This window comes from Aulonocara sp. 'chitande type north' Nkhata Bay, linkage group LG17, assembly GCF_057382095.1.
Source record: "Aulonocara sp. 'chitande type north' Nkhata Bay isolate Kocher_YH1m ecotype deep benthic linkage group LG17, A_spYH_male_GT1.1, whole genome shotgun sequence".
NCBI lineage: Eukaryota > Metazoa > Chordata > Actinopteri > Cichliformes > Cichlidae > Aulonocara > Aulonocara sp. 'chitande type north' Nkhata Bay.
The window spans coordinates 37,884,197-37,902,194 of record NC_141360.1 but is presented as its reverse complement, the minus strand read 5'-3'; the positions used below and the strand labels follow the sequence as shown (position 1 = coordinate 37,902,194).

At 41.6% G+C, this 17,998-nt stretch overlaps 1 protein-coding gene across 1 annotated transcript in view; it reads left to right on the top strand.

The window, feature by feature from the left end:
- The window catches only part of LOC147310538 (copine-8), a 104,663-nt gene that overhangs the window by 74,930 nt on the left and 11,735 nt on the right, over positions 1-17,998 (top strand). The window contains exons 14-16 of the mRNA XM_086268618.1: positions 11,029-11,075; positions 11,820-12,001; positions 13,449-13,576. Of these exons, the coding sequence (XP_086124744.1) occupies positions 11,029-11,075; positions 11,820-12,001; positions 13,449-13,576 (357 nt within the window). The remainder of the gene's footprint in view (positions 1-11,028; positions 11,076-11,819; positions 12,002-13,448; positions 13,577-17,998) is intronic.

Sequence of the window (17,998 nt, the reverse complement as noted above, 5' to 3'; positions counted from 1 at the left end):
AAACTTTTACTGCAGCACCTCTTTTCTGCCTCTTTTGCCCTCCGCGAGCCGTCAGCTGCTAACAGAAAGCTTAAGACATTTTGTCCCTACCATTTGTAGAAGGATCATTTTACATATAAATATAGCTGAAATCACAGCAGAGGCATTTGCCTAAACTTAGTGAATGGTGATATCTTTCTCAGACGTCATCGCTGTTATAATATTAGTATTTTAGCTGAGCAGAGTAGCAAAAAGGGTTGAAAAAGGGCTTCAAAGTGACAGCTGGCTTATATTAGTCCTAATGGCTGTGTTTGTGTCACTGCTTCATGGTCATTTCATCTGACAGCAGAAACAGAAAAATATGGAAATGAGAGCACTTTTATTGGGAACTCAAGTGTATTAAAATATAGTACATGTGAGCATAAGGGAGTGGGAGAGAAGCAAACGTAGGGTAATGTAATCTGTATGGGCCAAAAACTGAATATAAAGGAAGTTTACTATTGTTTTGGGGGACATTGCTATCACAATAAAAGCCAGGAGCTTGGTCTTCAGCTCCTTGGATGCTTGAAGTACAGGAAAACTGGCTACTTTGTTCTGTTCTCTGTCAACGTGATCCCACACTGCTTCAACAATGTTGCGGTCTGGGCTCTGGGGAGGCCAGTCCATGACTGATAGTGTTCCACTGTGTGTTCTTCTATCCAGGTATGCTTTGATTGCATTGGTAGTGTGTTTGGGATCATTGTGATGCTGAAAAATGAAGTTGTTTCCAATCAGAAGCTTCCAAGATGGTATTGTATGGTGGATCAAAATCTGATGGTACTTTCCTGTTTATAATTCCATCAATCCTCGTAAAATCCCCAAACCTTGACATAGCCTTCACTATGTTTACCAGATGACTGTCTGATGGCTTACTTGTTTTCTTTCCCAAAAAATGCTTCCTGACAGTTACTCTTCCACCGAGATCATTGCCAATGAGGCCTGCTTTAGTTCACTCTCACTATTCTCACGCCATCAGTTAAAGTAACACTGAACTCACTGAATCAGAATCAGAAAGGGTTTTATTGCCAAATGTTGAGCGGGTTTACAACATTAGGAAATTGCTGCGGTGCTTCAGTGCAAACATACTGTTATAAATTAAGCTTAAATAGACATGAAAATAAAAATGAGAATAAGAATTAAAAGTGCTAAGTAGATAGATAGATATATACATGATATATACATGAGTGCAGGTGGTGATCAGTGCCAAACATGGAATGATGCAGTGAACACAGCGTAGGGTCATGTGTTAGTGGTGGGAACAGTCATACGGTTATTGTTCATGTGTCCAACAGCAGAGGGGAAGAAACTGTTCTTATGGCGAGAGGTTCTGGTGCGAATGGACCGGAGCCTCCTGCCTGAGGGGAGCAGGTCAAACAGACTGTGTCCAGGGTGAGAAGGGTCAGCTGAGATCCGAGCTGCACGCCCCAGTGTCCTGGAGGTGTACAGGTCCTGCAGAGATGGGAGTCTGCAGCCAATCACCTTCTCAGCAGAGCGCACAACACGCTGCAGTCTCTGTTTGTCCCTGATAGTGGCTCCAGCGTACCACACGGTGATGGAGGAGGTGAGGATGGACTCAATGATTGCGGTGTAGAATTGCATCATCGTCCGTGTTGGCAGGTTGAATTTCTTCAGCTGCTTCAGGAAGTACATCCTCTGCTGGGCTTTCTTAATGACGGAGGTGATGGTGGGCTCCCACTTCAGGTCCTGGGTGATGGTGGTACCCAGGAAGCGGAATGAGTCCACAGAGGTGATGGGGGTGTCAGTCAGGATGATGGGGGGGAGTGGGGCTGTGTGCTTCCTGAAGTCCACAATAATCTCCACTGTCTTCTGGGCATTCAGCACCAGGTTGTTGTGGCTGCACCAGGACACCAGACGTTCAACCTCCCTCCTGTAGGCAGACTCATCCCCGTCCGAGATGAGTCCAATAACGGTGGTGTCATCTGCAAACTTGATTAGCTTGACAGACTGGTGGGTGGAGGTGCAGCAGTTAGTATACAGGGAGAAGAGCAGGGGAGAAAGAACACAGCCCTGAGGGGAGCCGGTGCTGATGGTCCGGGAGTCCGAGACATTCTTTCCCAGCCTCACATGCTGCTTCCTGTCCGTCAGGAAGTCAGTGATCCACCGGCAGATGGGATCAGGCACATTCATCTGGGAAGCTGCCTGTCTGGTGCTGCAGTAAATAGCAGACGGACTAGCTGGTGGTGGTTGGGTATTTATCTGCTAAAAAGTCTTCTTTTACTACTAACTTGGGAAAATACTGGAATGTTGCAAGACCTCATTTTTGTTCTCGTCGCGAGACTACTTTAAGACTGGATGCATGTTTAAGTTCATTGTTATGCTGCATGAATACATGTTTGACTGGTATGAATCCTCTCTGATTGTATTGTGATTGGATGACCTTCTAATGAAATAATCCCAACCATAAACATTTGGCCATTCAGATCCTCTGTGGTGCCTGCTTTTCACATTTTTTTTGTCTTCAACCCCTCTAGCAGCTCCCCCCATTTAAACTTCACAATGAAATAGCTGTCAGTGTCAATTTCTTAGTTTCTACAACAAACATATTCACAGTTATTAAATGGTAGCTTTTGCTTTCATTTGAATTACGGCTTCTTTCGTATGCCTTGTTGCCTGAGAGTTCCCCCCGGGCCCATTCGCAGACAGGAAACCAAGCTGTGTGGGGAAAGAAAGAATCAAAATGTTCTTGTAAATAAAATGGACTTTTAGCCATTTTAGTCTTAAGGGATTTTTTTGTGTTGGCATTATTAGAGAGGTTTTTGTCTGTCACAATTTACAGAATGAGAGACGCAGCTTCTGGGAAAAGCCGATAAATTGAAACTCAACTGGCCCGAGTTGATTTTTGATCTGTTTCTTCGGAGCATCAATAGCCCCGATTAGAGGCACATCATTCTTTTACTCTAATAAGCTTCTCTTATAATAATAACACATAAAATGCCATCAAGATAATAAAATTAGCCAGTCACAGTGCATACTAACACACATCTCAGCCAAGTGCAGAATCCTTGTTTTGTTGTGCCAGTCCATTCCCGTTAGCCACCTCTCTATTTTCAGGTCTGGTTTCTTTTAGTCTTCTGCAGTCTGCAAGATATTACATGATGGCAGGTTTAGATTTATTTATTTATGTGCAAACAACAAAAGTCTACTTGTTTTTACTGCACTACAAAACTACATTTAAAAAGCACAAAGAAAGAAAAGGGATTTTTAGAAAATGTAGTGATATTCCCTTAGGAATAACAAGAGTGAGCTGGGGGTGGTTTGTGCTCTCTGAGTGCTTCTTGTTTCAGTCCTCAGTTTGGCATTTCCACATCTGATTTTACCCAATTCTGCTGTTAATTTCTGATTCATGCCAAAGCCAAAAGAGCCTTAAGTAAGTGCTCTTCCTTTTTCTTTTCATGTTTTCTTGTTAAACGTTCTGAAGTTGGATACATTTTAGACTCTGCCTCCTCTCAGTTTTACGTCAATCCCTCTGTGTCTAAATTTATTCAGAATTGGACCGCTCATGTGCCGTCTAATCCCTCGGCATTATTCAGACCTCTCTTTTTCATCCTCCTCTCTTAGCCACTGGGCCATGGTCATTTGATTCTCATGCTTTACATATCAGACTTAATTCTGATGTCATCCTCTCTGTACCTCAAGCCTTAAGGACCCTGAGGTGCTCTTAGCTTCTAGCCAATCTCAGGCTCTAATAACTTCCTATACCAAGTCTCTCGTACCTCTCACTCTCCAATGTCAGATCTTCGCATCTCTCAGATTTCACCATCTAGTCTTCAATGGCCCTGAGCAAATCACAGACTCTCGTTTCCCTGTTTTTGACTTTCAATAATCTTTTAGTCAATCTCAGTCTTTCAAAGCTCTCCACGTCCAATTTTAGGCCTTCACATTTCCCCAGTTGCATGCTCTCATACCTCTCCGTCTAGCCTGTTAAGGCACTGAGCCAATCATAGCACCTTATTTCCTTTTTATTTTCTGGCTTTTGGCAATGTATAGCCAATCACAAGCTCTCATGTATCCCATACGCTCTCTGACAGCCTCTAGCCAATCAGGCTTTCATTTCTCCCTTTCCTTGTGAATGGGCTGCTAGTCTTTATCCCAAACTTCCTTCTTCTCTTTTCTAGATTCACCTTCTTTTTTATTTTTACATGCTCTTGTTTGCATCATTTCCCCAAGTTCAGTGTGTGCTAGGTAGCTTTGTTATCATACGAGCTGAAACTTCTTTGCCATGGAAAAAGGGTCCTGTCATGGATCCTTTCCCTCCATCCGGGACTACCCAGGGGGATTTTGCTAACTGTTTTTGCAGTAAAATTAGTTGTTTTTTTTTTCATTATAATGTTTATTCATTAACTTTTTAATTAGCTGGCTATAATACGCTATACTGACTGAATGCTGCAAAATCTGACCAGTTTAGACATTTGTTTTTGGCAGTTTGTGGAATATTATTTGCACAATTAGTTTTCACACAAATTGGGATGCATTAACAAACAGATTCTAACAGATGCCTCATTATATTTGACAAGTCTTTCTCGATATTGTTTATTTTTTTTTCTCTGCATTAAAGAGAATCCTCTTGCCTCTGATCCTCACACTCTTATTTTGAAAGTTCAGTTGCTGCTAACCAGGTGGCTCCACCCCTTACAATAACCTGTTTCCACACCGGCTGGCTTGGATCTGAAAATAGATCTATTGTCCTTGGTTTTATTGAGGTGCTAATGCAGAGACGATCTTGTCCCGCAGCCAGAGGGACTTCAACTCTTCACATCTTGGACTGCAGCTGTGCAGCTGGCACTGTCTTCTGCTCCAGAGATCCACCGCAAGCTTTTGGGGGTCACACTACCCAGAACCTGCTCCATGCAGTAATTCATGTACCAAGCAGAGCAGAAGAAAGAGTGCCAGCTGCAGTGCAAAGCAGTGGATTTCCAGTCTGTCTGTCTGAGAGGCAGCTGAGTTTATTGGTGTATGCATTAAATTTAAAAGTACAGTTTAATTGCTTTAAGAAAGCTTGTGGCTTTTTTGGTTCATACATATGCATTCTCCACCCCAGAAGACATCTAAACTGCATTGGCATCAACAGACACCACTCTGCATTTAACCTTTGGTTATTGTCAACCGATCGCAGCACAAGCCAAAGGTCTCTTAGTGTTAAAATGCACCAGACTACCATGTTTTTTATTGTTTTTTCCTTCCTGCTGTTGCAAGGGCTTGCTCATAGGGAGCATATTATTGTCTGATTTTTACCTTATAATATAAAGTGCTTCAACAACATGACCTTGCTGAAGTGATAGAATTGGTACAATTCCAAACCCTTGATAGAAGCCAGCACGTGGAATTGAACTTTTTAATGCATTTGAAGACTGTTTGTGCCCACAACACTTAGCCAGTGAATTCTTCTGTACAATCTATATGTACAACTGAGTTCTGGTTACAGTCACATGTGGAAATTATTATTCAGAAGTAGTAAGTATAATCCCTGTATTTCTCATATTTGTGTAACGGGAGACAGTTTAGTCATATTTGAATGCTGGGCGGACGAGATCCATATTAGACGCACATACCGCATGTTTACTTGCTCTGTCGCTAAACTGCTAATGGAGAAATCGCATCATCAAGTCTCCCTACAAACAAGACCGTGTTCCCAGCAGCACCGCAAGTCAGAGAGCACTTTGAAACTTGGCAGTGCTTTGGGAGCGTGAGCTGGATGCTCTTACACGCTTGTGTGACTAAATTAAGTGCCAAGTGCTGTCTCACTGTTTGAAACCTAAATGGACTGTAATGGTCCAGTTGCACTTACTCCAGTTGCATAATGGGCAGACCAGGTCTTTGTGGACAGACACACACTCAAGCATGCACACTCAAACATAAAAATGTAAACACACCCATGTGTGCAAGCGCAGGACACACAGCTATTTAGTTTCTCACACATTTCCTAGAAATCCTTTCTGTGTCTCGGGCTGGATCGACTGGCTACAAAGGAATTTCTTCATCTGGTTTTCCCGTATCTCGCCTCAGTCCTCCCTCCGTCTCTCTTCCCACTGCTCTCATCTTCTGATTGATAGCTCTTTTTTTGCAGCTTCATCCCAATCAGCTAATTGTTCATTTGGACCTAATTAGGAACTTGATCTGCTGGCAACATTAGCATAAATGACTGATTTTCTTTTTGGGGAGGGAAAGCTTCAACTCACTCCAGAGCACTGCTGCTCTCAGTCTTTCCCTCATCCTTTTGATAAAGCATTAGTGCCACCCATGAATTTCAACAAAGAGGCCTCTCTTTGTGACCGCAAAGATAAAATGATGAATTGTTGGCTGTATCTTTCATTTTGAGTTGTGTCTTTGAAAGCAGCCCTGTCACTCATAGTGACAGATATTGTTTCCCCTTGTTTTGGTTTGTGAGTTGCGCATTGAAACCAGAATAGAAGCAGGAGGGGGCTCTGCTTGAGAGGTTATCATTAGGTAGAGGAGCAGACATCAAGACAAAGATTGGTATTAAAAACCCTTGAAAGGGATGCCAACATTTGACTTTTGGGCGATGCACCTTGCAGATGAACAAGTCCAATGTGCTTGCCAATAGCTGTGTTTGGCTAATTTAACAGATTTAATGCAAGTATGGGTTGTTTATCTCTGTTCTCGTCTCACTCGCTTTACCTCTTTTCCTCTCCTCTAGCCAGATGGATACTGTCCAACCAGCAACATCTGTTTGCATATCATCAGGAGAAGTCACATCACACAACCTCTGATGCTGTTTTTAGGCCACTCAGTGCACTCATGCATACATGGTTCCCACTGGCATTTGGGTATTACAGGAAAGTAGTCTTTCTGTGGACATTTTTTTAAAATGTTGGAACATTCTCACTTTTAGATAAAAAAAAGTTCCAGTAACTGTATGACTTTCCTCAACTTTGTAAGTTTTTCTGGGTTTTAAAAAGAAACGCTAATGAGCGTTGGTGGCTTTTAGCCTCGTAGCTGCCAGAATTTAAGCGTGGTTTGCAGAGCTGCTGGCTGCAGTCTGTGCTGAATCTGCAATGAGTAAGCGTGCATTACTGCGTACATCTCAGTATTGTTTCACTTTTGTTTGCTAGTGTCAGACTTCTAAATCCATCTCAGCCTTTGCAACCACACTCCTGTATTTCCTGCCGTGTTGCTACCATGAGTGGATCAAGGACATAGTTTGACACCCTTGGCAGGACTGTGTTTTCGCCCTTAAAGGTTCTAAATTATTATTGTTTGGAGTTGGTGTGTGTGTTATGTACTGTATAATGTTGTATATATGCAGTACAAGAGGCATTCCTCCTTTACCCCGAATGCTGCTGACATACTACATATCTTATAGCCGTAGTTATTACTTGTTGAACTCTAACAGAACATCGTGTCGAAAGAAGAAACCGTTGCGAGAAACACATTGTTGGGGTCCTCGAAAGTTTGCTACATGTTGTCACAGGATGATAAACAAAGGGTTTTAGTGATTTGACCTGTTACATTAAAAATTAAACAAAACTATACATTGAAAAAACAGAAAATGTTTTTGTAATTTTCAGTCACTACAAAAAAAACATGCTTAAGACTTGAATATGGAAAATTCCTTTATTTTAAAACAATACATTGTATCTTATTTTTATATTTTTTTCTACTGTGGATGGGTAAGACCCACAACCCACTGCTGTGCCAATACTGCTGAATGAATATTCCCAGATGTTTGTCAGGTGTATTTGTTCATACTGTACTGTCCATCTGCTGTGCGTAGCTGTGTACATGTCATTAATATTAAATAATGCATTGACTGAGACAAAAACAACAACAACAAAGCACTATCCCTGAATATAATAGGGGATCTTTGTTCTGTTTTCAGTTATTTAGAGTCATGCTTTAGCAAGTAAACCCAAAAGTAAGACGTCTGCTGAAGTTTTGGGGGAATCTGACAAGAGGTGGGCATGTAGACTGCCCAATAAAAATAAATAAATAATGACTTGATAAAGCTGCTAACAGCCTTGAAAAGGTTCAGGGAAGTGTGAATGATAAGGTTTAGTTTATAAGACAAGCTAAGCTCACAGCTCTTCTCCCTGTACTGAAACTCAGAGATGTGATGTTGTGGTGAAGACCACTGCCTGTGAAAATCCCTTATCACGACTGCCAGAAAATCTTGTTTTTCAACCTGTTCTGCAGCAGTGCTCTGCTGCACATCTCCATTTGCTTGCCTTCAGTGCAAAAATGGCTGATAACTGCAGTTGGAAATATTCTACTAGTTATATCATTTATTTATTGCAGTTGCTGTTTGCTGATTTTTGGCATAAAGAAAAAGGGACTATTAATGAAGTGTGTGTGTTTAAAACTATTTATGTGTCGACTGACAGACAGACAGAATGTAAGTCTAGACCAAGAAATATACCATGGAAACCAACATGTTGCCTAACAACCTTCATGTCTTCACATTTAGATTTATACCTTTAGACTGCAATCCAGAAATATCATCAAAAGCCAGTTAAACCGTAGTCTTGCTCGGATTTGTGTCTGGTTAATAGATGTGTCATGGTCCTGGGCCATGTGGGCCCAGTATTCTCAGTTCCTTGTATTTTTGTATTTCGTTCCTTATTTAGGTCATGTTTCCTGAGTTGTCCTGTTATGTTGTTCCTTATTTGACTTCCCCTTGTGACTCTTATCCCCTGTGTGCCCCTCTATGTATCTGTGAGCCCTCATCTCCCCTCGTGTTTCATTTCCATGTTTCCCCAGCCCACTATGCCCGTGCTCTCTCTCTCCTCCTGTTTGCACCTCTGTGTACTTCCTGTTTTACTTTGACAGTCTCCCGTCAGTGTTGTTTACTCCTGCCATGTCTTGTTATGTTTATCTGTGTCAGCTGTGTTCCCATGTGTGGCCACTTCCCCTGATCATCCCTCTTGTGTATTTAGTCTCTGTGTTTCATGTAGTCTGTGTCGCGTCGTCTGTGTTTCCACCCTCTATGTTTCCATGCCCGGTCTATTGCATTCTTAGTCATAGCTTTACCTTAGTTATTCCCAGTTTAGGTTTCTGTTTAGCCACGCTATCCCTGCTGTATTTGTATACCTTGTCATCAGCCACAATAAAAGGCTCGCTTTTGTTTAAAGTTCACTCCCGTCTGCTCACCTGTGTTCGCACCTGGGTCCACCATACACACCACCGCACGGTCTGTCACAGCGGACCGTGACAAGATGCTGAGCATGAAGCACAATTTCCGCTTAAATCTCAGAAACTCTGACGTCATTCGTATCCTGCTATTAACTGTAGATTTTGCAGCCCAAAATATTCCCAGTCAAACTGTGGAGGTTTGATAATGCTAATCAATGAGAGTGACTCAACAATTGCAACTCACTTCTGAAAAGGACTCAGCCAATATTCCCCATTTTGGAGCTTCTGATGTTGTCCCTGCTTTTGTTTGTTATTTTCTTGGCAGCTTTAAAATTGCACATCATAGTTCTGACTCATCTGATGCAACAATGGCATTGCTGTTTTCTTGCACTAATGTTTCACCGAGATGTGTTAAACTGGGAATTGCATTCCTCCTTTTCTGCCATTCCCTTTTTGTTATTTATTATTACCGGTTGCCTGTTTACTGGGACAAAATTTGACTTCCTCTGTCAGATTTTTATGACGCAGAGTGAAATAAGGTGAGCAGTAAAGAGAGAAAACATAATTTAAGCTGGTGGTCTGGTGCTTTGCCTTTAGGAGGCAAGGCCCTCCTGTACTTGCATCAGAAAAAAGGCACTTTTTCCTTGATATTGCTACTAATTTTGGTTAAATATAGTATAAATATAACAGGTCAAAAACTAGTTATCAATATACAGTGAAGGCACTTGAGTAAACCACCTCATCTTGTTATACTACTCAGCTACAAGTGATTTGCAGCTACTTTGCTGGACTATTTTACTACATAGTTTCTACATTGCTCCAAATATTGATTTCATTCTGTAAATCTTTATGTTAGACAATTTGTACATTTTGTACTGATATATCTGTGATAAGCTAATATTGGGGATTCATGTATACAGTAAGAAACAGTCCTTAAAAAGTTGAATGCTTCTTGAAAAACAGAGTTAAAGTCATCATGATAGGCTCACAGCAAAGAAGTATGAAGCAGGTAAGCAAATGACGGATTTACCATCATTTCGATCTTTCGTGCTAGCAGGGTGACACTAAGCATTAGAAAGTATAACGACATATATCACAGCACACAAAGACGCTATGATTTCAATCAGCTCCACCTACACAGTCTAATTAATAAAAGCTGACTGGCAGCGACTGATCTTTTTCCCTTCATAGAAAAATCAGAGCGAACTTGCTTTTCCATGTAGTTTTTAAGCCCAAAGTGGAAAAACTTTGGTAATTTTTCACTAATAGAATTTGTTTGTACACATGTCAGAGCCCCCCTGCCGTGTGGGCTGATCATTAAATGTGTCATGAACTTTTCGTCGCTCGCTCACTCTTCTTCTGCACCCCCCTGCGCAGCGCCAAAGATGATGAGCTGCTGGGTGTTTAAGACGTGTGTAAGGTAGACAAAGAGGCTTTTGTGTTTGTGTGTGCGGCAGCGAGGTGAGGATTGCTGTTGAAAAAACCTGTAGTGGGCCTACAGAGCTCTTAACCACATCCTGTTCCTGCAGGTTCACAAGTTAAAAATATTTTTGATGAAGCGAGATGTGCCACTTTCTCATCCCGGGTGCCGTGGTGTGTTATTTTTCCTGGTCTTGTTCAGTCTTCCTCCATCTTCACTGCTTCCGCATTCTCTTAGATAACAACTTCCCAGTTGTTCGCAAGACTAATCCAGCGACATTCATGATCTCTAAAGCATGAATCCTAATGTTTTTTGGTCATCCGCAGCTTTCCGACCGTTCACTGAAATATCACAGCTACTTGCTTGAGTGCCAGTATGAGGGAATTCGAAGCCTCTGAATTATGGGAGCTCTGGTGATCCAGTGCCATAATCTGGTCAGACGTTTTTAAACCATCTCTATCTCTGTGTTTTTGTCTTACAAGGACCCAGATTAACTTCACCGTGGCCATCGACTTCACAGCTTCCAATGGTGAGTCTTCTCATAAACACACATTTAGACACACAGAGTGCCCTGAATGCCTGGAGAGCATTTATTCAAATATATGCAGATGGGAGAATCAAGTGTTTCCTAATAGCCCTCTCCATCACACCTGGCGGTAACGTGCTATGATGGCCGTGATTAAAGGGCTGTGTTATCAATCTACCCTTGAGCTCAGTAGTAGGTGGACGATTGAGGCTGTTCAGCCTGTCCTATTAAATGAAATAAAAACTCTTCAACTGTAGTTGTAATAAATGTGTTAGAGGCTGAGGTGCGCTTGATCTTGTCAGCCAATTACAAAACCCTCAATAGCCACCGCAGTTTATTAAAAACAACCCACGTAGCGATATAAAAAGTCGCATACGGATAGATAAAACAAAAAAAATAAGCAACACATTCTCGCCGCTGTAAGGTAATTAGCAGCTAATTTAACTCCATCGCTGAAGCTATCATGACTCAAGTGTTTTTCTACAAATTTACACATCATGAACCACTAGAGATTTATTGGATGGTTACTTTTGGACGAGCTCTCTGTGACAAAGATGTGCGAAAAATCAAGAAGTGGTAAAACAACATTTACAACTTCAGGCAGCTATTCTAGCAGTGATCATGGTTCCTGCAGCTTCTGACAATCCATGATGGCCCGGTCTGTTTTATGTGCTTGCTGGAAGGAAATCTCCGAATTTGGACTTAACTTACTTGTGATTTTGAAGATTCTGTCTCTGTCCACAACAGGTAACCCAGCCCAGCCCACCTCACTCCACTACATGAGCCCCTACCAGTTGAATGCCTACGCCATGGCTCTGAAGGCAGTCGGAGAGATAATTCAGGACTACGACAGTGATAAGATGTTCCCTGCACTTGGCTTTGGAGCCAAACTGCCACCCGATGGACGGGTGTCCCATGAGTTTGCTTTGGTAAGTACAGGACTGAGACTTGTACCCTGCAATTAGCAGCCATTTGCAGTCAATGGAGAGTCATTTATAATAGGTGACCTATGATTAGTGTTGGAGAGCGCAAGAGAGGGAACGAGAGGAAAATTACTATTTCCCTAAAACAATTACATAAACACTTTTAAATTTATTCTATTCATTTGTATTCACACTGAACTGTTTTCACTTCACAAAGCTGAAAGGTAGATTCGTGGCTTGCCTGCATTATCCTAACGTGGTCGACAACACTGTACTGGTAAACAACCGTGGATGCTCTTTAATCTCCGGGTCCATTTTCTGCTTAGTGGTGTGTTACGTATTCACACGCTTGACGGGTACTATTGAGATTTGCATATTTGTAACACAGCAGTTGAGGAGTTTTCCAGCTAATTGACAGGCTCAGGTTTTAATGTCAGTTCTTTTACATTGTGGAATTTAATGCAGCTCCTGTCAACAAAAACACAAAAAAATGTCTTCATTTACGAGAGTCTCAAATGTTCCCAGTCACACGGAAAAGTTGTGAGTTATGCTTTACATTTGAATAACTCGAGGGTCATTCTAGCCTTTGATGGTTGCATTTATTTACTGTGACCTTTGAACCATCCGTTCTAATGTTTTTCATACAACCAGCCAAAATGTCAAAAGCAATATCAAACATGTATATATGGTGTTGTTGACAATGAAAGTTGTTGCAACCAGCAGTCTCAGAGTAAATCCTGCTGTCTTAAAGGTTCCTCGATATAAACTGGATAAACTGTCCTGACCAGTGCTGGTCAAGTTACTTGAAAAAAGTAATTGGTTACCAATTACTGATTACTTCTCCAAGAAAGTAATCCTGTTACTTTACTGATTACTTATTTTCAAAGTAATTAGTTACTTTCTTACTTAGTTACTTTTTAAAAACATGATACACAACCTGAGTAAAGCAATAGACCTTTCAGCCGAATTCTATTTTTATGCATAATCCGTCATATAAAATTTAATCAAAAGAAAAAGGTCTCTTTTAAAAACTTGTAATCTTTTAACTTTATGCATCAAGCAAAAATTTATTATATGAAACTGTCTCTGACGTGAAGAAATTTGTTTAACATTTAAACCTATTTTCTGCATATTCCAGCTTATAAAATAAAATAATGTTTTGTGTTTACGCTCTTTCAAAAAGATGCAAGATTCAGCTGCACTGATAAAACCTAAACGATACCCATCCCTAATAAGCAGCCTGTTGAAGTTCAAAGTGAGCATCAGAATGAGGAAGAAAGGTGATTTTAATTACTTGTGGCATGGTTGTTGTTGCCAAACGGATGGGATTTCCCCAAACATCCAGTGAGAGAGTACATAAATGATTCACTTGCTTTCCCTCTTCCTGTGGCCCTGCTGAATGCATCTCAAATCAATCATGGAAGGTAATCCCCTCTTCTTCTTTCCTCTGCAGAACGGGAACCCTCAGAACCCATATTGTGTAGGGATTGATGGTGTAATGGAAGCCTACTACCAGAGTCTTAAGTCGGTTCAGCTTTACGGCCCCACTAACTTCTCTCCTGTTATCAACCATGTGGCCAGGTAACACACGTACACCAGTGATTTTAAGTGTCTGATTTACATCTCTCGGTTTTTGCTTTTCTGTACGCTGAGCACGCTGTTTTACGCTGTCATAATTGTCATCATTTCCTTTAAAATGAACTTCGTATCATTTGAGTACGCGTGAAAGAACGGAGAGTACATTTCACTCCGACACTCAACGTGTGTTCTTGGATTTTCTGTAATGAGCTCTCTGAAGCAGATGTTTGTAATGTAGCTAAGAAGAGTTAGAGTGCAGGAGAAAAACCTCGGGACACAAACAGAGAAGGTGCCTGACGGATGATTGCGTGTTTGTTTGTGTCTGTATACCGATGAGAACGTAATTTATGCTGCGGGGGAAGACGAGCAGGCGGACAATCAAGAAAAAGACTTCCAAAAGAAAAATACATTAAGAATCTGTTCATGCAAGTATGTAATTATAGCGAGGTCTCTCATCAGGTTGCTTTTCATATCTAGGAGATAATTTACTCACATCTTAATCGTGTACTTACACATACAAATAGAGCATAACACAGATGCCTAACCAGCTTGTAATGAGTTCAGTATTTTGCACATTTTCGATTACTGGTTATGTAGTATTTGAGCCCTTTCCAACCCATTGGTCAGTCCCTTTGAGCAACAGCAACTGATTAGCTTAGCATAAAGCCATGACGCTTCGATCATTGGCGCTCCAATCTGCATCCCTTTGTATCCTTGGGCAACATACTGAACCCCAAGTTGCTTTCTGATGTGTGAATGTTAGAAAAAGGTGCCTGTAAGGTTACATGAGGCATGTTGTATAAAGTGTTTTGAGTGCCCAAGTACAGCAGGAAAACTCCATAATTAGCCCAAAAGCACTGCCTGTCACCAGGTTGTGGTGTGTGTTATCAAAGTCAAAGTCAAAGTAAACTTTATTGTCATCTCTGCTATATATAGTACAGAATATAGAGGCAGTTCAGTTCATTTCCATTCAGTGCAAAAGACATACATATACACACACACACACACACACACACACAGATAAGACTAAGGTAAAAGGATCAATAACAGTTTACAATTTACAGGTTGAAGTGATTTAAAGTGACCATGAGCAGGATTCTTGAGAGCAGGATTGTCCATAGAGCAGCATCTGGGTTACAAAGGCAGTGGTATGTGGAGTGCAATAGAGGCAGTTAGTTAACAGTTTGTGTGGGTGTGTTTGTTGGGGGGAGTGGGAGAGCCTGTAGTGAGTTCAAGAGTCCGGTGGCTTGTGGGGAAAAAGCTATCTTACAGTCTGGAGGATCGGGCCTCGATGCTGCGATAGCATCTGAATATTGGAAGGAGAGAAAAAAGTCCATGTGAGGGGTCAAGCACGATCCAGGAGGCCTCACTGATGCAGCACTTGTGGAAGAAGTCCCGTAGCAGAGGGAGAGATGTTCCGATGATCTTGGCAGCTGCTTTAACAATCCGCTGTAGCTGGCGGAGGTTGCCGACTCTGCAATTGCTGAACCACACGGAGATGCAGCTGGTCACAGGTTATACATCCATGTGTCACATAAAATATTCAGTGGTTGTTGGGAAGTAAAAAAGTGTCCAAAGGAGACAAGGTGGCAAAGTTGGCATTAAATCAAAAGGTATTTATTATTGATTAAACTAAAGGAAACAGACAAACCGCCTTTACCATCAAGAGGAAGAGCAGCACACCAAAGTCTAGAAGCTGGTCACGAAGCAAAAGAGAACAAGTCAGACATGTTAAATGATTCAAAGACCGTCCTCTCCACCAAGGCATGAGCAACCTCAAACACGCACACAGCTCAGGACAGGTCGCCAGTCTGTCGCAGGGCCAACACACAGGGACAGACAATGCCCCTGTATCTGGAGCATTGGGGCTTAAGAGGTTAAGATTAGGCTTAAAACTTTCCTTTTTGATAAAGCTTATAGTTAGAGCTGGATCAGGTGACCCTAAATCCTCCCGTAATTACGCTGGAATTTTCACTTGCTCTATTTTTAGACACCACTCTGCATTTCCACAGCATGTTTTGTGTCTTGTGTCCCTCCATGAACCTGTTCTGCTGGTTTCTTCTTGTTAATTGGAGATAAAGTATCTGAATTTTAGGAGCAGGACCACACCTCCAAACACGCTCCTTCCGGTTCTCATCTATGTAGGTTCCCCAAGTCCTACAAGCTGTTTGTTCTCGTTTACGTGCCCCACCCTCCCTCCCCTTTTCAATTCTTTCACTTCTTCACTTCTATGTAGTACTATGGGTAAACTATGGGGATCTGCCAGGCCCGTGAGCCACTGCCAGTCCCCAAACCGCAGCTCAATTCATGTCCAAGCCTTTCACCTTTATCTACTAAACCGCTGTCAAACCTCAAATGAGGACATGGGCCCAGCGGGTGAAAGGGGAGTTTGTTGGGGTTTTCTCTGTATTTCTTGTAGGATCTTTTCCTCACAAGATGAAGGGCTTTGAGGTGACTGTTGTTGTGATTTGGAGCGATATAAATAAAATTTAACTGAATTGAATAGTAACAATAAGAAACAGCACAGCTCTGTTACCCCTGACTCAGAGCCAGGCCAGTTCTTTAAACAAAGTGAAGCTGTTCATTTTGCTGCTTTTGTTCTGTGCCTGAAATATTCTTCTCCTCAGTTCAAATAACAAACCCAATCAAAACTGCAGCATGTATGCTTGCAGCATGCATATATATATATATATATATATATATATATATATATATATTAGGGGTGCAATGATACACAAAATTCACGGTTCGGTTCGGTTCGATACTTTGGTGTCACGGTTCGATATTTTTTCGATACAAAAAAATGTTCATGCATTTTTAATTTGTCATTTATTAAAATTATAAATATATATTTTAACTCAAAAGTACAGTTTTTAAATTTAACCCTAACCCTTGTGCGTGTTTTTTATTTTGACAGCGAATGCGCACCTGCGGACCACTTATGTGCAGCCCTGGTTATTTAGCTCATCATATTGCAGCCACAGAAATTATTTTGTCCATGAAACCATAAAGCTGCACTTTCTTTTTGCCTTATAGTCTGATTTGTCATAACTTCTCCGTTTTGTGGTAAGCTTTTCTTTGGCTGTCACTTCTTCACCCCGACCTGTCTTATTTGGCTCAGCAGAACTGAAATGCTTTTACACACGGACTCACATAAGCTCAGCGATTCTCTGCACGATCAACCTCTCACATGTTTAAGCTGCGGGAGATTTCACTTGTCATGTTTGCATAGTAAGCTAACGATTGATAAGACGATGTCAGAGGAATTGGTGCGCAAATTATCATCACTCACAGATCAGTGCTGTCGCTCTCTATACACAGTTCGCGCGATTGCAAAGTGAAAGCAAAAAAACAAGCGCAAATTCAAACACGATTTCAATATGTCACATATTGACAGTGGCTCACCGATGCCAATGACATAATTACCCAGCTACATTTCTGAAAGAATGCAAAAGCATTGACATATATTTTTCCTTCCTACAATAGCCCGACGGGCAGGGCAGAGATAGATTTTGGTAGCCCGACTGAAAAAAATCGCTAGCTCCGGGACGTCGGGCTAGCGATATTGCGAGCCCTGTATCTGATTGAGGAATCACTCATCTTTGGAAAAGAGAGTTTATTACAGAGAAATGGCTCTTTCCAAAATAAAAGCTATACTATCCGCTTCTTCTGGGCTATATTCTCAGCAGCATGAGGAGAATCATGTGCTAACAACTGTCTAAATGACTCAGCTAAAGTTAGTAGCATGCTTGCTTTTTTTTTGTCTGCTTCCACTTGTCTTTGCACTAGGATGATGTCGGCGTAAATGTGCAGTCATATTCGTTGTGTTCCCACTAGTGCTTTCAGGTTAATGTCGTTGAAATGACCTTAACGCCACAACACGGCAAATCTCCGTTAACGAGCTACCGCCGATCGCTCCGTGCATGGGGCTAGACGGCCAACACGTTAACGAGCTAACTGCGCTAACACACTAGTTCACACCAATGTAATTGAGCATTGCATGGCACATCCAACATACTGTTTTACTTTAGTCCATGACTCGCTTACCTTCAGGGTCATACGTCACATGAAAACCAAAATAATTCCAAACGCCAGATCTGAATGAGGTTCAATTTGCCTGTTGCAAGGAGAGCTTAACTTCTGTCTCGCTAGCTTGCCCTGCGCTCTTCCTTCTGATGATGCTGTCTGTGTTGAGCGCTCAGTGGATCTGCGCTGGACAGTGCAGCCTAGGCGGAGTAGTCGAACACAGATTCACTGAGCGCTCAACACAGACAGCATCGTCAGAAGGAGAATTGATAAAATAAATTACAAATGTTGTATTGTTCGGTACATATGCGTACCGAACCGAAAGCACTGTATCGAACGGTTCAATATCGATACGAATATCGTTGCACCCCTAATATATATATATATATATATATATAT